Below are 22,600 nucleotides of genomic sequence, written 5' to 3'. Positions count from 1 at the left end.
GTTGGGAGCCACAGATGTGGTCACCCAAACAGACAGCTGCTTGCAGAGAAGCCCTCGCCTAGGCACGTCAGGAGGCATCTATACGAACTGACGGACGAAGTCCAGAGGTTCATTAAGTAGCCTCTGGGCTCGTCAGCATACCGACAGGCACTGAACGGCATTCACAGGGACTCAGTCTCGAGTTGTGTAGACTCTAGACCTGTGAATGCCGTTCTAGGCACACAAACACTGGACATTGACGCGACGGAGCTCCATCTGCCTCGGGAGACAAGAACCACAATAGCCCAACTTCGCTCTGGCTACTGCAGCAGGTTAAACTCATACCTGAGTAGAGTATCAAATGAGTGTCCGGCATGCGGAGAGACCCCTCACGACTCGAAACATCTCTTCGCATGCCCGAAAAACCCGACAACCCTAACGGCGTTGTCCCGATGGACCGACCCCGTAGATGCTGCACGCTTCTTAGGGCTTCCGATCTGGGCGGGGTTATTGTAGCCGCTACAACAACAACAACAACTCATCTCTACTATCAACAACTGATTTTCTATTAACGGACTGGGCCTCAACGGTTGGCTTGCCATTGACAACTGGTTGGCTACCAACGACTGCTACGAGGTCACCAACAACTGCCACTTCACGCTTTCTAAACTCTACCTCATCACCTTTCAGTATTATGTCCACTGATTTCAAAACGTCATTACCAATAATAACACCAAATCTTGAGTCCCGCTCGCGAACAACGTGAAAATTTATCTCTATTACCAAACCATCGAAATCTACCATGGTGTTAAAACTGCCTAACGTAGTGAGCCCGCTATCGGCTAAGCCAAATAACTGATGTTTTTCATTGGTAAGTTCGAATTCGCCTAATGACATAGGCCCCTATTATGAGTTGCATTAGATTTTCGACTGTGGTCGAAAGTGCTGAGCGAACGAATTTTCATACAGTATTATGGTGCTCATTCGATGAAGAATAGCGCTATTGTGAATTTCGCTCGTTTAGGTTGTTCACAATAGTATATTTTTCACCGCTGAGAAGCTTTGTTTACAAATCGAGCAAACTAAATAGTGTGCTTATACATATTTATGTAAATTTGTTCTAATTAAAATGAAATAAAAAGGAAAGCGAGTTTATAAAAACGTGGTAAAATGAGTACAACGAGTTCTGGTTCAACGATTCGTCAGAGGATGAGAGCTTAGTAAACTGGCCAGGAGTAGCAAATGTTTAAGAGAGTTTAAGTTTATTAGTCTTTCGAATATATTTTGATATAAAATATATTTAAGAAATTTGTCTACAGATTCATTAAAAAGTTCCGACCATCTAAAGAGGCGTTTGTGAGCCAAATCTATTTAAAATATTTTAAAACTATCAACAGCGCTACGATTTTGTTCTCAGAGATCGTGCCAACAGAGTATTGGGATTTTCTTTCACAAGTAAAACCAGCCTTTCGAGCTTGTGTTTAGTATTCACGATGTTAGAACTGCATGAAATTAATAAAAATTGTTTAAAATTAGTGTCTAGCCGCCAAAATGTAAGAAAACATATACAAAATCATACATTTTTCACAATTTTCTAACACTTCGCTACACCATCGAAAGCAAAATTCTGTTCGACAGAAAATTCGATACTCAACGAAAATTTCGACACGCTTGCATAGCTCATAATACGAATTTCACTTTCGATCTTCGATCTTCGATAGCCAGCGAAGATCGAAAATCGAATGCAGCTCATAATAAGGGCCATAAGCACATCATATATAATATATATAAGAGCTGAGTGCACAAAGCCACCGATGTTAATATCTTTAAAGATTAACCCCCCTCGAAACACATTTCTAATTGGACGACCCATCCTACCTGCGTTCAGCGACTCTGCCTTCTCAACTTTCTTGGTATTATCACATTATAATATAATCCCAACGGTTTTTACCCTCCATTCCCGCCCATCCGCACGAGGGGCGCAGTCCGCATGACGTACGGAACCAGTATTTATTTTCAATTTTTGCGCCGAGTCACGATAGGCAGGAGTTTGTTAAGTGTCGAGATCTAAAACTGTTCAGCTACAGAACTAAATTCATCAGCCGATTTTATGTCTTTATTTTAATGATTCATTTATTGAGAGAGGACAGTATCGATTTCTTAATGCTGAAATGCGGATCTGATATATCAAACGTCCTGGAATGAAAGTCGATGCTATATGACCGAGCCGGTCACATTTAAAGCAAGTGACTGTGCTTTGGGGACAATTACGCAAAATATGCTTTGAGTCACCGCAGCGGAAACAGCGTTTATCTTGTTGGTTTTGCGCTTGTTTAGGTGATTACGTATATTTCACTTTTGCTCTATCACCCGATTTAATTCTTTCGTATACCTTTATTTGTTCTTTTAATTCGCCTACATTTACAGATACAGATTTGCCTTGTTGGACCTTGTATCTTGTAAGTCTTCTATAATATATTCTATCAAACTAACATCGTCTAAATTTACCATCTTTCCCAGCTTCATCAGGCATATAAGTATTCCCTATAATCTTCGTTATACCGTTAGCGTTTGTTGCGCAACGTACGATGCACTTCACTTGCGGACACTGTTGAGCCAAATTCTTCCTTCAATGCTGACTTTAAAGCGTCCCACCCTTTTATGCCACTTTGGCTCTGAACGAACATTTTCGCCCCACCCTTTAGCAATTGCTTTGCGTAAATAAATTTTTGTAAATCGTTCCACTGCACGGCTGCAGCGTTATCTTCAAAATTGTCTAACCATTTCTCTATTGAAAGTTGACCTGAACCCGAAAAGCAAGACAAGGAATCCATAATGTTCCATTAGTCTGTCTTGCAAGACCGCTTTTCGACCCGCTGTGGAGAGCCCTTGTTCTGCAAGTTGACTTCTCAACTCGCTTTCACTCCTATTCATTTTGTGCCGCCGCCGCGAATTACAAAAATTCCTTTACTGTTCTGATATTTTAATGAATATTCTTAACACTAATACTAAAGATACATACAGTATTTAAATATTAGTTGAAAAATTCAAAACAGCTACACCGGTTCAGCAACAACACCTCGGAATAACCGCAACTACAGCAATTACCGCAACTCTCCAACAATAATAATAAAATAATAATAATTTGAATAATCAGCAAGGGCTAAGTATATCGCCAACAACTTTAAAAATTCCGTATCAACGGCAACTTGTTTTTTCGACTTTAAGGGCTATGTACACCCAAAGGCCAGCACCAGGAACAGCAACTAACGACAACACTCCATCTACTCATGGCCTTTTCGCTTCTACCGCGACGACGAATTTCTTGCTGGGCTACTTCAACTTGTTCGCCCGCAATACAACAAGTGTGCCACTACCTTTTAATGTCAGCTTCTTCGCTTAACGGCCGCCTTACAACAACAAATGTCCGCTACCACCTTCAATTGTACTTGACCACGAAACTGTTTCTATGTGCACATTACATTGGGGTACAGCTTAACGGCTTGGTTGAAACGACAAAATCACAGTGGTTCGTACATACATAGGTACACAGTTTGACTTGATCACAACAACGAATATCAGTCTTTTGCACATAACATACAGTCTGAACGCTTGGTCACAACAACAAAGTTTACAGTATAAGAGCATATGTGCATAACGGTTTCATCGAATAATTTTTAAGTGCTTCTAACGCGACTTTTGGTACAGTTCTTTTAAAACTTTTTATTGCAGTTTTTCTTAAAACGTTTTTAGTTTTCCACTGTACTTTTGCGGTTGGATTTAATTGAAACCATTTTTTAGTTTTTTTTTTGCTGCACCAGCGCAATTTGATTTATGTAAAAATCAACACTTCTGACACCAATTTGTGGGGTTCTGGGTCCTTCCGTTAAAATAAAAGCACTCTCTTTTCGTTTCAAATTAAGTTTACTTTAAGTTTTATTTATAGTTTTAAGTTCTAATTACATATGATTTACTTTGAGGTTTTAGTTGCACACTTTTCTTTAGTAGTGTTTAAGTACAAGTACACGTACATTTGCTTGGCTTTAAAGTTTTAGTTACACACTTTATTTGTTAGTCTTTAAATTGCAACATTCGTTTTACTTTAAAATTTTGTCTTTAAAACGCGCAATTACATTCGGATCATTTTTAGTTACACAATCTTTAGTTTTGAAAGTTCTCTAGTTCAATTTAATAAAATTGTAGAGCACTTGGTTTAACGACCGAATTTCACAGCGGCACGTCCGTATCGTTTGATGGTAGCGGTCTTACTTAAAGTTCCGCGTCACTTGTAGTTTTAGCTGTCCTCTCATTCGACGTGGTCCCGTTAGTTATTTCTTCTGTTCTTATTGCTGTCCTTTTTTCTATTCGTTCGTCCGTAGGGTTGCCTGCTTGCAAACATATGTACATATTTAAGTGTGGTGAACTTAGAGCGTTTAAGTATTTACCCCACATATACAGGGTGTCCCAGAAGTAACCAGCCAAACTTTAAGGGGGGTAGGTGGGGGGGGGGGGAGCTCCCTGGTAAACAAAAAATGTTCAGGTAAAAGTGTCACCGTTTTTGAAATATTTACATTTTCTTGAATTTAAAAAAATCGTGCCTTTTCATGTATTTTCTTTAACTGCATCTACAAACCAGGCTATACTTAGTAAATTTTTTAAGTAAAATACTTCCAGATAGTTGCTTCTCCATACTCAAATGCAATGTAGTTAAAATATATTAAGGAACCATCATAAAATTAGTAGTATTTTGGGATTTTTAACTTTTTGATATTTTCTTCCCCAACTTTGACCATCGCTGGTGAAAAAAAATGTACTGAGCTAAAACCTTACATTACATAAAAAAAAATGCTGAATTAATAAAGATTTCAGAAAGGTGCCACTCTTGCTGTTTCGAATAGAAAAAAAAGTTATAGCCGCCTTTGTGGGCAAAGGACTGAGACACGCTAGAATGTATTTAATAGATTTAAATTTAAGTTGCTCTTGTTATCGACCAATGACATGCTAAATCGTACAAAGGTACATTATAACCTGCTCCTGATATTATTTTATGTTAATTACCGGAATTCGGACTAGAGTCTATAACAAGGGCTATATCTATGAATATTTTTTGTGAAGGATGGGTCCACGTGAAATAACATATACATGAGTTGTTTGAAGAAAAATTTATTCATTTATTGATAAAATATGCTGAAATTGGCGACCTAATACTCTAATACAAGCGCGGCTTCTTTTAAGAAAAGACCCTTTTAGAGATCTTAAACTCAATTGGGCTATCTCAGCAGCAGCTCCATTTATTTGTTCCCGCAAATGCTCTTCGTTTTGAATTGTTTTTGAATAAATTTTGTCCTTAAGACAGCCCCAGTAGAAAAAATCTAATGGATTCAGGTCTGGCGATCTAGCGGGCCACGTGATTGGCCCGTATCGTCCAATCCATCGGCGAGGATAAGTTTCGTCTAAATGAGCTCTTACTTCACGCCCGTAGTGAGCAGGGCACCCGTCATTTTGCAGCCATAGTCTTCGCCGCAGGTTCTTAAGGGTACATCTTCTAAAAGTTGGAAGCCGTTCCTGAAGGAACTCTAAATAACTGTGAGAGTTGAGCGTTGGCGGCAGTTCCACAGGTCCCAATATTTGACAAGACAATTAAAAATACCGCACCATAAATTTATTTTGTACCGGTACTGCGAACGATCTTCTCTCATTTCTTGAGGATTGTCTATCCGACAACTGTGAAGGTTATGTAAATTAAAATAACCATCACGTTTGCATGATGATTCATCGCTCCAAATTATTTTATTAAAAAAGTTGGGGTCTGATTCATGCATTCGCAACATTTCACGGCAAAATCTAACCCTCGACAGGTAATCTCTTTCNTGGGGAAGAAAATATCAAAAAGTTAAAAATCCCAAAATAGTACTAATTTTATGATGGTTCCTTAATATATTTTAACTACATTGCATTTGAGTATGGAGAAGCAACTATCTGGAAGTATTTTACATAAAAAATTTACTAAGTATAGCCTGGTTTGTAGATGCAGTTAAAGAAAATACATGAAAAGGCACGATTTTTTTTAAATTAAAAAAAATGGAAATATTTCAAAAACGGTGACACTCTTACCTGAAAATTTTTTGTTTATCAGGGAGCTCACCCCCACCTACCTTCCCCTAAAGTTTGGAAGGTTACTTCTAGGACACCCTGTATATAAATTTGACGGTGAAATTTATATAGTATATCTTACCGATTTTAAAGTAAACCTCATATATATACAAATTTGACCGTCAGTATATGCGGATTACTTTAAAATCGGTAAGATATATGTATATATGTAAGTTTGATATGTAAAGTAGTTAATAACAAAACCGAAAAGCACTCAACACTTAACACGCCTTGTAAGGAAAACTGAATTATTACCAAATATAAATAGAGTGGCAGCACTGTAAGCTATTTTGCAATCTCCCGTTTGTCGGCTTTCAGACACGTCAAGTCTTGTTGCGAAGGAGGTGAGAATAGAGGGGAAGAGTACAGTCGTCTCACCTCCTTCGCCTATGAACGAGCAGATTTGAAAGCAAGACTTCACGTGGCTGAGAGCCGACTTTCAGTTCGGAAATATTACTAGATGTGGAAACCTGGCTGAACTAACGAAACGATGGCAACCCCGCATGCGAAAGTAGAAAAGAAAGCGGATATAGCAAGTGCACTTAATCGTTTTGACAGAATAAATTTTGAGCAATCGACTCGCCAGCAAATATAGACTTAATTACTTTTTCATCTACATTTAACATAGAAACAAGTTCCGTGTAAAGATTAGTATTTAGACATTAAATAATACCGAAGTATTATATGCGAATTTGATTTGTGTTTAAATAAAGCGAGTAAATCTCTTTGGCTCATTAAATCCCACAAGTAGTGACCCCGTAGTAAAAACGGAGATAGTGAGTAAAAGAAGTTCATCAGATCACCGTGCTAAGGCATGCAGAGCAAACTTGCGCGTTAATAGCTGGGGAAAAATAATCTCGCTTTGATTTGAAGCGCCTCGAAGATTCAGAGCAAAACCTGCATAACCAGCTCACCGAAAGCGTAAGTACAGTTCAGGTGTCACGCCACCGAAAATTCGTCGACTGTACACAAGCCGGCAATCATAACGGTACAAGAAGTAACGGGGCACCGTAATACCTACGTGACCCGGCCACATGAGCTTGAATAATAGCACGGAAGAGCTCGCACAAGACGACAGTAACGCTGCCGCGAATGACAGCGCAAACGTCAACGCAGGCGTCGACAGTGACAGACCGCAAATCAATGCGGTATTCGGAAAATTACCGTTTCCAAAACTCAACTCGAAGTACAATATCGAATCATGGCTCATAAAGGTGGACGCATGGTTCGAACTACATGGTTTCGGTATACGTAAAAAAAGATAAGTATACCGCCATCGTTGCACATGACGACTACATACTAGACCAGGTTTTCGATCTGGTGCGCAGCCCACCAACCACGGCACCTTACACCACGCTAAAAATGGCCATCATTGAAAAATTCAGTGACTCAGCAATGGCCCACCTCGACAAACTTACGGGAATCCAGTTGGGCGACGGCAAGCCAAGCCACTTGCTCAGCCAAAAGCAACGAACAAACGCCACGAAAGACGAGTCCGTCATACAACAGTACTGGCTCAAACAATTGCCGGAAGCTGCTCGCGCCGTTATCGCCGGTATGCTTCAGGCGCAACCAAGCACGCCACTACATCAACTCGCCATCACTGCCGATGCGGTCCTCGACGCACTAAGTCGGGACTCAAATGCAACAGCACCAACCAGGGGGCCATTCGTCAACGCTATCGAAACACCTACCAATCGACTCGCTGTGCTTGAAAACCGAATCGAAAAGCAAGACTCGGTTCTCGAAAATATCAACAGCAAGTTGAGCCAGCTCATGTCCTGAAACCGCAGCCGACAACGCGAACGTTCACTGGTGAATGCTAAACGCTCGCACACACCACATCGCAGCTCCAACGCAGAACATCACCAACCTGCTGGTATCACCGGCAATATGGTACTCAGGCTCAAAAATGCCGAAATCCATGCGATTTTCCCACAAAAAAGTCAGACCCAACAAAAAACTAAACGCTGCCTTAACGACTAAGCTCGACAGTTCCGGCAGCAGACCATCATCGAGCAACCAATCCCAATGCGAACTCGGGGTAAAATTTTCTGAGTTTACTAAATCCAAACGTTTTTTTATACTAGATCGATTGCGCTCCGGCGCAGAAGTGTGGGTCGTTCCACCAACTCGAGCATGCCGCTTGTCAAATTCTGAACGCAACCCACTTTTCGCCGCTAGTGGGACCACCATTAAAACCTACGGCGTAGTCTGTCGTACGCCATCATCGGTGCCGACTTCCTCCGGCATTTCAACCTAATCATCGACATCGGGAATTCGACACTGGTAGGCACAGACAAAGCAAAACCTCGACCAGGTATCTGCAGCTTCGGAGCAGCAACGAAATAGAGAGTAGCTCCACCGAAATCGCAAACCTTCGGGAATTTGGTGACATCACGAACCCTAATGCACGAGCCCCATGGTCAACGCAGACTGGGGTGACCCACTGCATCGAGACAAAAGGTCCACCAGTGTTTGCACGACCCAGACGACTCGCACCCGACAAACTAAAAGCTGTGAAAGAAGAGTTTGAGTTTCTTAGCAGACTGGGAATCTGCCGCCCGTCGAAAAGCTCGTACGCCTCGCCTCTACACCCGGTAAGGATGTCAAACGGGGAATGGCGCCCATGCGGTGGTTACCGAGCCTTGAATGCACAAACGGTACCGGATCGATATCCGCTGCCGCACATACAGGACTTCACTCACTTTTTGTACCAGAAAGACATGTTCAGCAAGATAGACCTCAATCGAGCGTACCACCAGATCCCTATCGAACCCGGCGACATATACAAAACGGCGATTACCACTCCGTTTAGGTTATTCGAGTTTACACATATGCCGTTTGGCCTGTGCAACGCGGCAAAAACGTTCCAAAGGTTAATGCACGCAGTGTTTCAGGGACTCGATTTCGTTTTTGCATACATCGATGATGTGTGTATCGCTTCTGAAGGCGTCGAGCAACATAAAGCCCACTTGCGGCAAGTCTTCGAACGTCTTCGTCAATTCCACCTAACAGTCAACTTAGAGAAGTGCAAATTCGCTCAAACGCAAATCGAATTCCTGGGACACGCAGTTACCTCGGAGGGCATCAAACCGTTACCCGAGAAGGTTCAAGCGATCATCAACTTCCCGGTGCCGGAAGTCGCCAAAGAGTTACGACGTTTTTTGGCAATGATAAATTTTTATCGTCGCTTCCTGCCAAACGCGGTGCAACACCAAATACCCCTCGTCAAATTAACACCAGGTAACCGAAAAAAAACGACACAACGCGAATCAAATGGACCGACGAGGCAATCAACCATTTCAACGAATGCAAAAAAGAACTGGAAAACGCAACGCTATTGGTTCACCCAGCACCGAACGCTCGAATATCGCTCACAGCGACACTGCCATCGGCACAGCACTTCATCAAATTGTACACGTTTAGTTTCAGCCGCTGGCGTTTTCAGTCTAAAACTCATCGAAGCACAACAGAGGTACAGTATCTACGACAGGGAATTACTCGCGGTATACCTAGCTATCAAACATTTCCGAGCCATGCTGGAGGGAAGACTTCGAGGTACGAACATACCACAAACCGTTAGTCTACGCTGTCGCACAAAAATACGAAAAGGCATCACTGCGACAGCTGCGTCATCTGGACTTCACCAGTCAATTTACGACGAACATCATACACGTCGCAGGCGACGGGAACAGGACAGCAGACACACTATCGGCTATCGAAGCGGTTGAATCAATAACCATCGACTACCACCGGATTGCCGAAGATCAAGTTAGTTGCCCAGAACTGAAGAAACTCATCGAAGGCGACACAAAGATTATCATTCCAAACACAAGGCATACAATCTACTGCGATACATCTATAGCATTTTCAGTTTAAATGAAACTTTTTTCAAATTAAATGAAACCTTTTTCAGGTTAAGCGAAACCCTTTTCAAATTAAATGAAACCTTTTTCGGATTCTATGAAACTTTATTCAAATTAAATGAAACTTTTTTCAGATTCAATCCAAACCAAATGAAACTTTTTTCAAATTAAATGAAACCTTTTTCAGATTCTATGAAACTTTATTCAAATTAAATGAAACTTTTTTCAGATTCAATCCAAACCAAATGAAACTTTTTTCAAATTAAATGACACTTTATTCAAATTAACAGCCAATGTAAGCAATTTAAGTGAAAAATGATCTTAATTTTTTTAATTTTATATGGAAATTGGCAGAAAATAAAAAATAATATTTCATTTAAATTGCTGGTGAAACTGGCTGTAAGTATTAAACATTTTTAAAAGTAAGGAACAGGAAATCAGCTTAACCTATTAAGAGCCGTTTGCACCATGTCTGGCTAACACTAAAGGCTCTGTTATGCATACTTGGCTTTGCTTGAGAGTTGTCACATAAGGAATCTGTTAAATTAGCTTCGCGTGTAAGCTGTTACCCAACGCACAGCATACGTAGAAGTCTGTTGGTTTTTGATTTCTACGTAAAAACACGTACGTAACAGAGCCTTAACTCACAGTTACACATCGTTATCGACGCCATACTTATATCAGGGAGTCGATAACGCCGATTATGATGTTTAACTGGGAGAATATTTTTACTGTTGCTACACGAATTCAAAGCTGTAAACTATTATTTTCTTAAGGGAGAAGAGGGAAAAAAAGTACAAATACTCTCCCTTCTCACTCACTTGCTTAAGCGAAATGTAAAATTTGGCATTTGCCACAGCACAGCAACATTCAACTTCGATTCAATAATAATTTTGACATGTCCCATTTCTCTTTTCCTTTTCACATCATCCTTTACATGTACTCCCGAAAACAGAGATATTTGAAGTTTTATAAAATGAATAAATTATATGATTTGCATAGTTACCAAAACCCCTCGACAACAAACCAACCAACCTACCAAAGCCTTATTTTAAGAAATGAAACTACCAATTTTGGTCCAATTGGACCGAAACGGCAACACTGTATTCAACATGCCTTGACCCTAAGGGAGAGCAACATTCATTCATTTCATTTAATTTGAATAAAGTTTCATTGAATCTGAAAAAAGATCTCATTTAATTTGAATAAAGTTTAACTGCATCTGAAAAAGGTTTCATTTAATTTGAAAAAGGTTTCGCTTAACATGAAACAGGTTTCATTTAATTTGAAAAAGGTTTCGCTTAATTTGAAAACGGTTTCATTTAAACTGAAAATGCTATACATCGGAAGTACATCCATTCGTACCACGCCCGCATCGCAAAGATATCATCGACAAAATGCATAGCATCTCGCACGGAGGCGTGCGTGCAACCACAAAGCTCATCAAGGCACGCTTTGTTTGGCCAAATATGGGCAAGAAGTGCAACGATATCTCAGCTGCCAAAAATCTAAGGTCAGTAGGCACGTTCGCTCACCACTTGTAACAACTTTCTTTGCCGTCGTGTAGATTCGAACACATCAACATCGATCTCATCGGACCACTTCCGCCATCGAGTGAATTCCAGTACTGCCTCACGATTATCGACAGGTATACGCGATGGCCAGAAGCCGTTCCTCTGAGAGGCATAACAGCGGAAACAGTCGCCAGAAAACTCATCAATGTTTGGATTTAGCGCTTTGGTATACTAGCACGCATGACAACCAACCAAGGAAGACAGTCCGAGACGCAGCTTTTTAACGAGTTGTCACGCATGCTGGGTATAACCCACCTGCGGACAACGGCATATCACCCGCAAGCAAATGGCATCATCGAACGCTGGCATCGCCCACTGAAAACAGCAATAACGTGTCACGAACGACAAGACTGGATAAGCCGCTTGCCTATAATCTTGCTAGGACTCCGCACAGCATTCAAGCCCGACATCGGTACAAACGCCGCGCAACTTGTCTACGGTACCACATTACGGTTGTCTGGACAGTTTTTTAACGATAGGCAAATCTTCCGACCACAGTCGGACTTCGTCAGTCAGCTTTCCGACATAATGCAGGAGATTCGCCCAACTCAAACCGCGAATCATGATTCCTCAAAAGCATTCGTATTCAGCAAACTTGCCGATGCAACGCGCATATTTGTACACAACGATAAAGCTCGACTGGCGTTCCATCCACCTTACGATGGCCCATATCCAGTGATCTCTAGACACCCTAAATATTACACCGTCAAAATCAACCGCAACAACGTAAATATATCCAGAGACCGACTTAAGCCAGCATTCATCGAATCCCATCAAGCAGATACTCAACCAACGACAACCGCGACTCCACAACATTCAGCCACGACGCACACAACACCATCATCTACATTATCATCGACACCCGAACAGTTGCCTCCGAAGGAGACATCAACAAACCGCAGCGGACGCAGGATAAGACTCCCCGTCCGTTTCCAGACGTAAAGTCTGGAGGGAGCACTGTGGCAACCTGGCTGAACTAACGAAACGATGGCAACCCAGCATAGCAAGTGCACTTAATCGTTTTGACAGAATAAATTCTTAGCAATCGACTGGCCGGTGAATATAGACTTAATTACTTTTTCATCTACATTTAACATAGAAACAAGTTCATTGTAAAGATTAATATTTAGACATTAAATAATACCGAAGTATTATATGCGAATTTGATTTGTGTTTAAATAAAGCGAGTAAATCTTTTTGACTCATTAAATCCCACACTAGAGTTCACTCTTTAAGGCAAAACTGTGTGCGTTTGACAAAAGGGCAGAAATGCAAAATATTCGACAGTTTTTACAACAAACATATGGCAACATTTCGCACTTGTAGTTTCGCACAAACGCACAGCTGAAACCCTGACTGAAATGCAAAGAGCGAGAAAACTGTGCTGTGCTGTTGGTATATCGCTTCGGCAGTTAAAGCGACAGCACTAACGAAGCGCAACGAATATTTAAAACCGCGCTGTTGCTGAAGTGTTTGAAATTTCGCGGCCAGAGCAACAACACTGTTCATGCTTTTATGCAAAACGAAGTCCTCATTTTTGCCTTTCGCATCGTAACATAGTAACAAAATAAACTATCTTATGTTGAAAAAACTATGTGCTTATTTAATAAATATGTTAAATTATGTATTTTAATAGTGTTTAAAAAGTGGAAACTGCTGATTTAGTGCATTTTTGATCGTGTAATTTCTCATACAAAATAGCGATATTTAAAAAAGTTGTTTGTTCGTAACTTTTAAATGGTTATTAGTATTAACTTTTCGCCTCCGGATTGTTGATACAGAGACCGAAACGCGTCGATTGGTACCCTTCCCTTTTTTGGACCTTTTTTTAGCAGTTGTACTTATACCTGAGGGTAATCTGAGTTTAAATCACAGTCGGAAAAAACTGGTGGGAAATGTTTAGTTATTTGTACAATGATTTTGTGGCATGGAGCGGCGGTTTTAGGGATGCAAAAAAACATCGATGCATCGGAAACATCGATGTTTGCTATTCGATGTATCGAATAAAACCGGTGTGTTGGACTTTCCGATATACATCGATATATCGACGTTTTTTTATGCATCGACTTTTGTGTGCAATGTACACTGTACATACTAAAATTATTTTGTAAACTTCCAATTTCTTCGCTCTAGTAATTATTTAAATGTGGATTTTTCACTATTTTTGTACTATTACTATTGCACTAATAAATTGCTACCTTATTAGTAGAAACGTTTAGTGCCAAAAGACCATCTATTTGATTAATATTATATTGACACTCTAAAACCAATTTGGACAGATTCTAAACAGCAATTTCTCAAATTGTTTCACATAGCTTATCAACTTAGTGAAATAATATAAAGTGCGCCAGCCAGTTTGATGTACGCTTATTTCAAAGCAAAATTTGAGTTTCGTCATTTTCGCTTTTTTAAATTCTGGCATTAACCCTTGGTTTTGCTGCATACCTCTGCCCGATTTCAGCATAGATCCTCATTCTGATGGACTGAAAACCTCAGTACTGCAGCGTAATGTGTGCTTTTGCACATGCTGCAAGAATTTATTGACATATATTTTTTGAATTTTTTACTCAAATCAAAAAAAGGGTTAACATGAAAGTCAAATGAAGGAAAAAATTATGATAATAAACTGCCAAATAAGTATACCGAAATAGAATGTCACTGCTAGCTGGCACACTTTATATTATTTCATTATGCTTATAAACAATTAACAATTGTCACCACTTCCGTACCTTACGAAATTTTTTTTTCGAAGGCTTCTCAAAAGAACAGAAAAAGCTGGGATTTGTAACTTTTTAAATCAATTAATACATTTCACTGTGATTCATTACTTAAACACTTATCGAAGTTACGACTGTTTCATTATCTTGTTGTATATTTTTAATTAAAAGAGACTGTTGATATTTTCATTCGATGCATCGAAAATATCGATGTTTTTATGCGATACATCGATATGCATGGATGCTATATTTCGATGCATCAAATCGAGAAAACATCGATGTATTTTTTTGACTTGCATCCGTAGGGGAGGTGGATGGGTTGTGGGACCTAAAACCCCACCCATTAGAAAGAGCGCAGTCCAAACTTTAAGAAAAAACATCAGTTGCCTAGAGGTTTACATAGGTATATACATGACTTCTGCACTTGCCAAATCTATTAAATACTCTTTGAAAAATCTTAAGCTTAAGTGCCAAAGTTTATAATAACTTTATGTTGTATATAATATTTATAACATTCTTTGTTTGAATTTATAATATAATACCCTGTTCGGGCCGACAACGAAAACACTTTGAAAACGAGTTTGGGGATTGTGGGCTGTGTGTGTTTTCGTTGACATTTCTTTTATCTTTTGTTTACAGTTTTGCTACGAAAAAACGAATTCAATATCTTTGTCTTTCATTTTCTTTTCATTAGCAACCTTTTTCTTTTGTTCCTATTTTAATTTGGCCAGCCAATTGACAGTAAATCACAGCTAGTGCATTAAAGATTATAAATCATGACGACAAATATATCTAAAATACTAGTGAAGATACCGATTGGAATGAGTGGAACGTAAATTTTCAAGTATTTTTCAGCGAAAACTGGCTTTTGTTTGACAGATTTTACATGGACGAAAACACAAGGTTTAGGTCGAAAACCAGTTATAGCAACGAAAACATGTTTTCGATGTCGGTGCGAACATGGTATAAGGGGTATTTAAAAAAATAATGTACATTATTTGATCGCATCGCTCATCTTTTTTACCTTCCTTTTATTAGCTCGGGATGTAACTATGTAATATTGATTCGCCTAAAAGATGCAGCGATTTCTATTCTCAAGTTACATACCTGATGACAGTACGAATGGCAATTATAATAGGGAGGTTTTAGTTTTTTAAACTATAATTGGTGATTCGAAATAACGCATGACCTTACATACGTTCGTACATATCGCCAATCATAACTCACAATTTCGTAAATATCATAAAAAAATGTTTTCAAACTCATTTCTTTAGAACAAAATTTGTGTTTAAAGGACAGATAAATTTTAAAAGCTACTTGAGTAAACGGCCCTAATTTTTATATTTTCATAACACAACCATTAATAACATAATTTTTTCTAGTCGAAAATAACGTTGCAATATATGAAGGAACATCTACATTTGTCAAAGGCTTTATAACCACTGCATCTAAACAACTTTTAAATACGGACCAACTTCTAATGAAATCGCAGGTAATAAAACCATTGAATTTGAGGTCAAGTTGTTTTTACTTTAATAAGTATAATTTTTCCGAAAAATACTACGTTAACACTAGTTCGGTCGACGAGTCTCCGGGGTTACTATTTTACCTTTTTCCAGTCCTATTCTGCGTTGGTAACACACATTTTGTTACCGGTAGATAAAGTTCCTGGTAATTTTTCAGCCCTTTTGGCATTCGCTCACTGGTACATTTTCTTACCATCTCATAAGCAGCTAACAAAATATTGCCCCGTGAAGTATGCAACACCAGAATTTATACAAAACTTCATAGCTGAATTGCTGAATAGATTAAATTGTTGCCAAGGTACTTAGAATTCCGATTACAAATGTCAAACTAAACTAAGGAAATGTCAAAAATCGATCGTTATCTTATAATCAACCTGGTTAACAAACTCGACATTCGTGCTAAAAATAATTCGTCTATAGATCGATAATTGGTTATGGCACTACGACCGGTAGGTCTATTGTACCCTTAGCTCATCACAACACCTCGACTAGCCCTAGAGAGACTCTAAAAATCCGGTGATAGTGTATGTGGTGAGGGTCTGCCTCACCGTTCCCATAGTAGTCCTGGAAACCCAGGCCAATGCACCATAGGTCACTATTGGTGTTACTATCATGGTGTACATACATTTTTAGACTCTAGGAGTGCACCCCCAGGATTTTCCCGCTAGACGTTTACACACCATCATCGCTCTCGTAGCCTTCGAGGTGACCGCATCAACATGGAGTCATCGACAGAAGCTTGGAGTCCAGGATAAGTCGCAGATACTTCACCTCTGTGGCGACATTGATCGCGACCCCATCCAAGTTCAAGTTCCTCATCCCCTGAAGAGTTCGTTTTTATAGTGAAGGGGACTGTCTGACTTGGAAGGATTGATATTTAAACCACACCACTTTTTTGCAATGTTGAGTCCTCTTTTTATACGATGTCACAGAGAGTACTTGCGAACTTCCCTCTATCGATAATCACTATATCATCCGCGTACCCTTGGCATCGCACGCCCTCATTAGTTAGTATATATATAGGATTTCGTCAACAACTAAGCTCCACAGCAGGGGAGATAATACCCGTCTTTCCGGACACTCTTTCGTCGTTTGTATTTGAACGACGCTATGACGCGATCCTAGTCTGAAGCAACCTTGCTATCCATCTGTGGATGATTGGATGAACATTATGTTCCTCAAGTGCTCTGTCGACTCCCAGGTGGGAGGCGTTCTTGAAGGCCCCCTCGATGTCAAAGAAGGCTCATCACACTCAAAGGCCCCTTGTATTTATTCTGTCAGAGCTTACAGCGCAGTGTACGTGGATCTGCCCACTCTGTACGCGTGGAATGCAGAGGGGTGTGTTTCATAGTGTTAAATCTGATGTCATGGTCGATAATTTTCTCCATAGTCTTTAACATAAAGGAGGTTGGACTTATCGGCCTGACAGACTTGCCAAGAGAGTAATCGGTCTTACCTACCGTCGGGATAAATATAACCCGTGCCCCGCCACACAACGGGAGTGTGTTTCACAGTGTTAAACCTGATGTTATGGTCGATAATTTTCTCCATAGCCTTTAATATAAAGGAGGTGAAACTTATCGGCCTGAAAGACTTGGCAAGAGAGTAATCTCTCTTACCTACCTTCGGAATAAAGATAACTCAGGCCCCCGCCACACCACGGGAATGTGGGCTAGACTGTTCCTCATAATATCCACAAGATGTGGAAGTAGGAGCACCGCACCCTGCTTCAGCAACACTGGACACACGCCATCCACACCGGGAGCCTTGTACCGTTCGGTTTGTCAGGCTATTAGCCAGCTTCCTGTCCGATGGAGGTGGCCTGGTCGTATGAAATACCGTATCCCAGAGGTTGGAATGACGTCCGGGAAGTGGGCCGACAACAGGGTGACTGCCCTTTCCTGTTCAGTACCTGAAAAGTCCCATTACGTAGCCTAATAGCCAGCCTGATCCCTGTTTTGTCTCTCGCCAAGGCTTTGTGAAGCCTAGCAGCTGCAGAAGTAGATGCAGTGTTCTCACAGAAAATCATAAAGCTGCTACGCTTAGCCTTTCTAATCTCCTTATTGCATTTTGTCAGACTGAGATACCCCCATTACCCGGTGCGCTTTGCTCGATTGAAAAGTCTCCGCACTTTTTCCTAAGTACTGAGAGTTCGCGTGACCACCAGGGAGGCTGGACATTTCTCTTTGGCCTTGACATGGGACAGCTGGAATTAAAGGCATCCAAAATAATGCCATTCAGCCTGTTGACCCTGTGCTCTAACTCCATACAATCAACCTTTCTATGTTGTGCCTCTAACTTGGTTAGACTTAGTAACCTTAGTCTTAGACTATGTTCAAACAGGCCAATTATCTGAGGCAATTAAGCTTTAAATTGCGGCATTGAGTTTGGTGTTCACACATACGTCAGCTGCGCAATAAGCGATACGAAATCAGCTGCTGGATTACCTACAGTGATGAAAAAAGTTGGTTCAATCGTACCTTTATTTAGTTTGAAAGTACATTCGGTACAAACACACTATTTTAGGTAAATTTGGAACGTAGCCAAATAACTTCCCAGGAAATCAGTTCTTATATTTATTGACATTTCAATACATTTTCTAGTGCGGGCAACTGGGCTAATAGCTTCCCTTTTTTGTGAAGGGGCATACAAATGATATAGAAGCGTGGTCAAAGTAGCGCAACTAATTGATTTCGCTAGATACACGGAAAAGATTTATTTTTGAAACGCCATCGAAGAACTGGGAGGAAAGTGGTTCACCTTTTCTACAACATTGTTTTGTCTCGCGCTGCTCGAAGAGATTCTTTTCATAACCAAACTTTGTTTAATGTGATTACAAAAGTTGAGATGGTATCGATGGGAATTGTTATCCTCCTATGTTTTTATGTAGAAATACATATCGTCGATGTTTTTGCAAAACCGCCCATCGCCCAATTGCAAAACCGCCCATCGCCCAATTGCAAAACCGCCTATCTACGGCACTCAAATTTAACAGGAGAGCGAAACAACGGTTTATTCTTTGAAGGCGTTGCCTTGATAGGCGGTATTTTCCGTAGCTATTATTTTACAAATCTGTTGTTTTAATAACGATTTAACGATTTTTATGCATAAATCTCGATGCCTGGAGTTCAGGGTTACCAAATCTCTTTTTTTGCCACAACGGCGATTTAGGCGGTTTTGAAAATACATCGGCGATATTTACTCTTTAGGTACATCTGTCTACTTTTAGGTAAAGTTTTCCGTAAATTAGGTAAAATTTTATAATTCACTTTTCCATACCTGATGGAATATCAGCTGTAAAAGGAGACCAGAAACAAACAGCTAACTGCCCTTTGTTTTAATAAACATACCTCCAAGTCAAAATTAAACATACCTACCAGGGTTGCATTGAGAATCTGACACAAATTAATTGCCAATTAATTTTTAATTGGCAATTAATAATTTGAAATTTTGTATGATAAATTGGGTAATAATTAAGGCTTAAATTGGTGAAAAGATTCTTAATTGCCAATTAGGTGCCTGTTTGAACATAGTCTTAGTACTTCCTCGTACTTAATCCAGTGTTGTCATGGGGTTTTTCTTGGGGTAACCTGTTCTAACGTCTGCTCCCAGTGTAAATCAGATAATCCTATGATCAGACAGTGAGGGCTCACTGAGCCCCGCCACTGAGCAATCAGAGGACTGGCCATTCTGCTGCTGAGAGTAATGTAGAGTAATTCCTCTCTGATCGTAGTGATGCACGTTGGCTCATTTCCAACATTGTGAAAGCACAGGTCTTCGCTAATTATATATTCCAGAAGGCACTCACCCCTACGGTTTGTGTTCGAGCTGCCCCACTTCATGTTGTGGGCGTTCGCATCGCAGCCAAGTCGTCTCCTGTGGCAGAATTCTAAAAGCTGCTGTACCTCAAGGGGTGGCACGCTGGCGTTGTCCTCCGGAAAGTAGGCCGCAGGCAAGACGAGCTCCATCTCCCTCCAGAGTAGCCTGGACCGCTACCAGATCCTGTGTAAGAAACTCTGTAATGCAGAAATAATTAATATTATTCTTTAGCTCTGGGTCTCTCACAGGAGAGGTGCCAAGTAATCCTATTGCTGTTGTGATTGAGGCCCCTCACCTGACCCTGTAGGTTCACGCTTCCTGTATCAGTAGAATTCCCAGGACCTCCAATACCAGATTGACTGTACTAAAATTAATTTAAATATTGGGAAACTTTAAACATATAAGAACGTAAATTACCGCTCTCGTTTTTGCGTTACTTTACAGAGTTTTTCGGTTACTGAACGACAGTAAAAGCTAACTAGCCACAATTTCGAAACCTTTTATTAATGTACAGACTTTTTATAGGGTTTATGAAGTTTATACGGTTTTTACTCATTTAGATGAGTAGCCTTAACGTTTAAAACTTGTTAACACCAGTGGTTATTTCTATTTACATATATATTTCTTCTTTTATTTCAGGTTACTATGCAATCAGTTTTATGTTCGTTAAAAAATTCAAAAGTGAATATAAAGCAGCTGCATGAAAAAAACAGTAATGTTTTCACCACGAACTTTTTACCAACTATTAACCTTTAATTTTATATAGAAGAATAAAACTTCATAAAGAAATTAATTTAAAAATGTTTGTTTTTCAATCTTCCGTATCCGAAGCAGTAGCATATATTTGGCTGCTCGCTGAAGGTTCCACTGGTACATAAGTTGAATGAAAACATCGGGAAAATATAGTGCGCAGATCTGCCCTTTCTTGTCGCTTTGGAGATTCTGGAATGCAATCCTCGTCGTCAGAGGTTGAAGATCCCACGAACTTGGGTACATCTGTTTCACGTACTGTTACGCTGGAATCTGTTTGATTGTGTGTAATCTGCGATATTTCTACCTCCATAGATACAGGTTTCAGCATACTTCTATAGGAGACTGATTTCGCATTAGCAGGCCGATCATTATTTCGAGGAATACCAAGAGAAGAAGGAAAACTTTGTTTATCTCTGCAACTTTCAAATTGAAATAACGATGAACTATTGCTTAACGTCGATTCTGCGGCAATGCACTTTTGCTTCAAATCCTGTTTAAGACTTTTAGATTGATTTGCTGCCTTTGAAGGTTTCAATTTCCGTTTTCGGGCTGTTTTCAATGCTGCAGTTTCTTGGACTTCGGTTTCATGACAGCTATCGTAAAAACTAACTTCTTCTGGTGACAACGTTGACATGATAAGAAGGCAATGAATATCATCTCTGTGTGTTACACTCGCAAACACCGGACTATTGAAAACAATAATAATTAATAAACAAAGAATTGTATGGAAGTATATCGTTAGTATAGTATGGAAAGGGTTAAACTCACATCGTCGCTGAAATACAAAAAGTCATAGCTAGGGCTCGGAACCTTATGCAAATGCATGTTTTTATTGGGCATCTTCAAATGGAAATGGTTAAATTATCTTTACGAATCATGAAATTTCCTTTAAAATGCCACTCAATCGTTAGTGCATATTTTTGCATATTTTGTGGTGAATGCATCATTTTGCATATAGCAAAAAATACCTGATTTTGTATACTTCTTGTACATATTTTTAGTATATTTTACAATAAATGCATGTGGTTTTTGCATATTTTTACTTTTTATGATTACAATCATTTAAGTTTAGTGCGAAATCTCTTGACAAAAAATGCCCCTTGACAAAAACATTGCCGTTGAGACACTCTCTTCTACCTCTGTTAGATCTCAACTAGTGGAAGACTGTAGGAGACAACTGGCTTATATATCTGATCAATACGAAATTACCCAAATATGGGTCCTGGGACAAAGGGACATTTATATTAACGAGACAGCGGACGATTTAGCAAGGTGTGGTTCCGTACTGAATGTGTTCTACGCGGTGGACATGGGCGCCTCACTCATGAAGATAAAAGTAACAATTTACGAAATTTATCACTCGAATGCCAAGCAGAGGTGGAACCGTACAAGATCGTACAGGATTACCCGGCAGTTCTGGGTGTCCTACGACCCATTTAAAACCAAAGCTCTCTTAAGAATGAGCAAAGAAGATACCTACAAACTTACTGCAGTGTGCATACTTTACTCGCCCGCTGGGGTACATGCCGAAAGGATTGGATTGCCCTTCAACAGGGTATATCGCAGTAGCGATCAGTGTCCAGATTAAAAAGAAAATCGCAATTTCCTAAAAAAATCGCCAAAAATCGCCAATTTTTTTAAAATAAAATTCATGAAATNGTCGCAGTAGCGATCAGTGTCCAGATTAAAAAGAAAATCGCAATTTCCTAAAAAAATCGCCAAAAATCGCCAATTTTTTTTAAATAAAATTCATGAAATCGATTTAACAAATCTTTTATTTTAAAAATGAAATCTTGTTATAATGTAGTTTTTAAAACCAAAAACGAATATAATACCTTCAGAGGGTAATAATAAATAACACAAATCACTTATATAATAGTGATGAACAAAAAATTTTCATTAAAAATAAGCATACAAAAATACAAATATATTTGTGACTATTATATAAGTGATTTGTGTTATTTATTATTACCCTCTGAAGGTATTATATTCGTTTTTGGTTTTAAAAACTACATTATAACAAGATTTCATTTTTTAAAATAAAAGATTTGTTAAATCGATTTCATGAATTTTAAAATATAATAAATAACACAAATCACTTATATAATAGTGATGAACAAAAACTTTTCATTAAAAATAAGCATACAAAAATACAAATATATAACTCACACAACCGCACCACCACCCACACGCCGCCGCCAACAACTCCT

General features: G+C 39.5%; 2 protein-coding genes across 3 annotated transcripts; one reads left to right on the top strand and one right to left on the bottom strand.

The window, feature by feature from the left end:
• Window positions 1-748: 748 nt before the first annotated feature.
• On the top strand, window positions 749-20,430 carry LOC108375535 (biogenesis of lysosome-related organelles complex 1 subunit 3-like). Of its 2 annotated transcripts, none has more exons than XM_017631676.1 (3): window positions 749-850; window positions 15,675-15,784; window positions 20,277-20,430. In XM_017631676.1, the coding sequence occupies exons 1-3, from the start codon at window positions 838-840 to the stop codon at window positions 20,391-20,393; spliced, it is 240 nt and encodes a 79-aa protein (XP_017487165.1). In that variant the 5' UTR covers window positions 749-837; the 3' UTR covers window positions 20,394-20,430. The 2 variants fall into 2 exon arrangements, with proteins under 2 accessions (XP_017487165.1, XP_017487164.1); XM_017631675.1 differs by lacking the exon at window positions 749-850 and adding an exon at window positions 13,744-14,695.
• On the bottom strand, window positions 20,121-21,165 carry LOC108375534 (uncharacterized; the record flags this gene model as incomplete). Its single annotated transcript, XM_017631674.1, has 1 exon — window positions 20,121-21,165. A coding segment is annotated over one exon (717 nt), but the record flags the coding sequence as incomplete, so codon positions are not given.
• Between the last annotated feature and the right edge of the window lie 1,435 nt (window positions 21,166-22,600).

The sequence above is a fragment of the Rhagoletis zephyria genome, unplaced genomic scaffold, assembly GCF_001687245.7.
Source record: "Rhagoletis zephyria isolate East Lansing unplaced genomic scaffold, Rhagoletis_zephyria_1.1 Rzeph_scaffold_09072, whole genome shotgun sequence".
In the NCBI taxonomy this organism is placed as follows: Eukaryota; Metazoa; Arthropoda; class Insecta; order Diptera; family Tephritidae; genus Rhagoletis; species Rhagoletis zephyria.
The sequence above is the reverse complement of the archived record's forward strand: the minus strand, read 5'-3'. Positions and strand labels throughout refer to the sequence as shown.

What these genes read in the sequence shown, in the direction of transcription:
- LOC108375535 (XM_017631675.1), top strand. Translation starts at nt 14,503, where the DNA reads ATGTTTTTATGCGATACATCGATATGCATGGATGCTATATTTCGATGC. An exon ending in TTGCCTAGAGGTTTACATAG is followed by an intron (nt 14,696 to 15,674) that starts GTATATACATGA and finishes AATTTTTTCTAG; the next exon opens with TCGAAAATAACGTTGCAATA. An exon ending in AACTTCTAATGAAATCGCAG is followed by an intron (nt 15,785 to 20,276) that starts GTAATAAAACCA and finishes CTTTTATTTCAG; the next exon opens with GTTACTATGCAATCAGTTTT.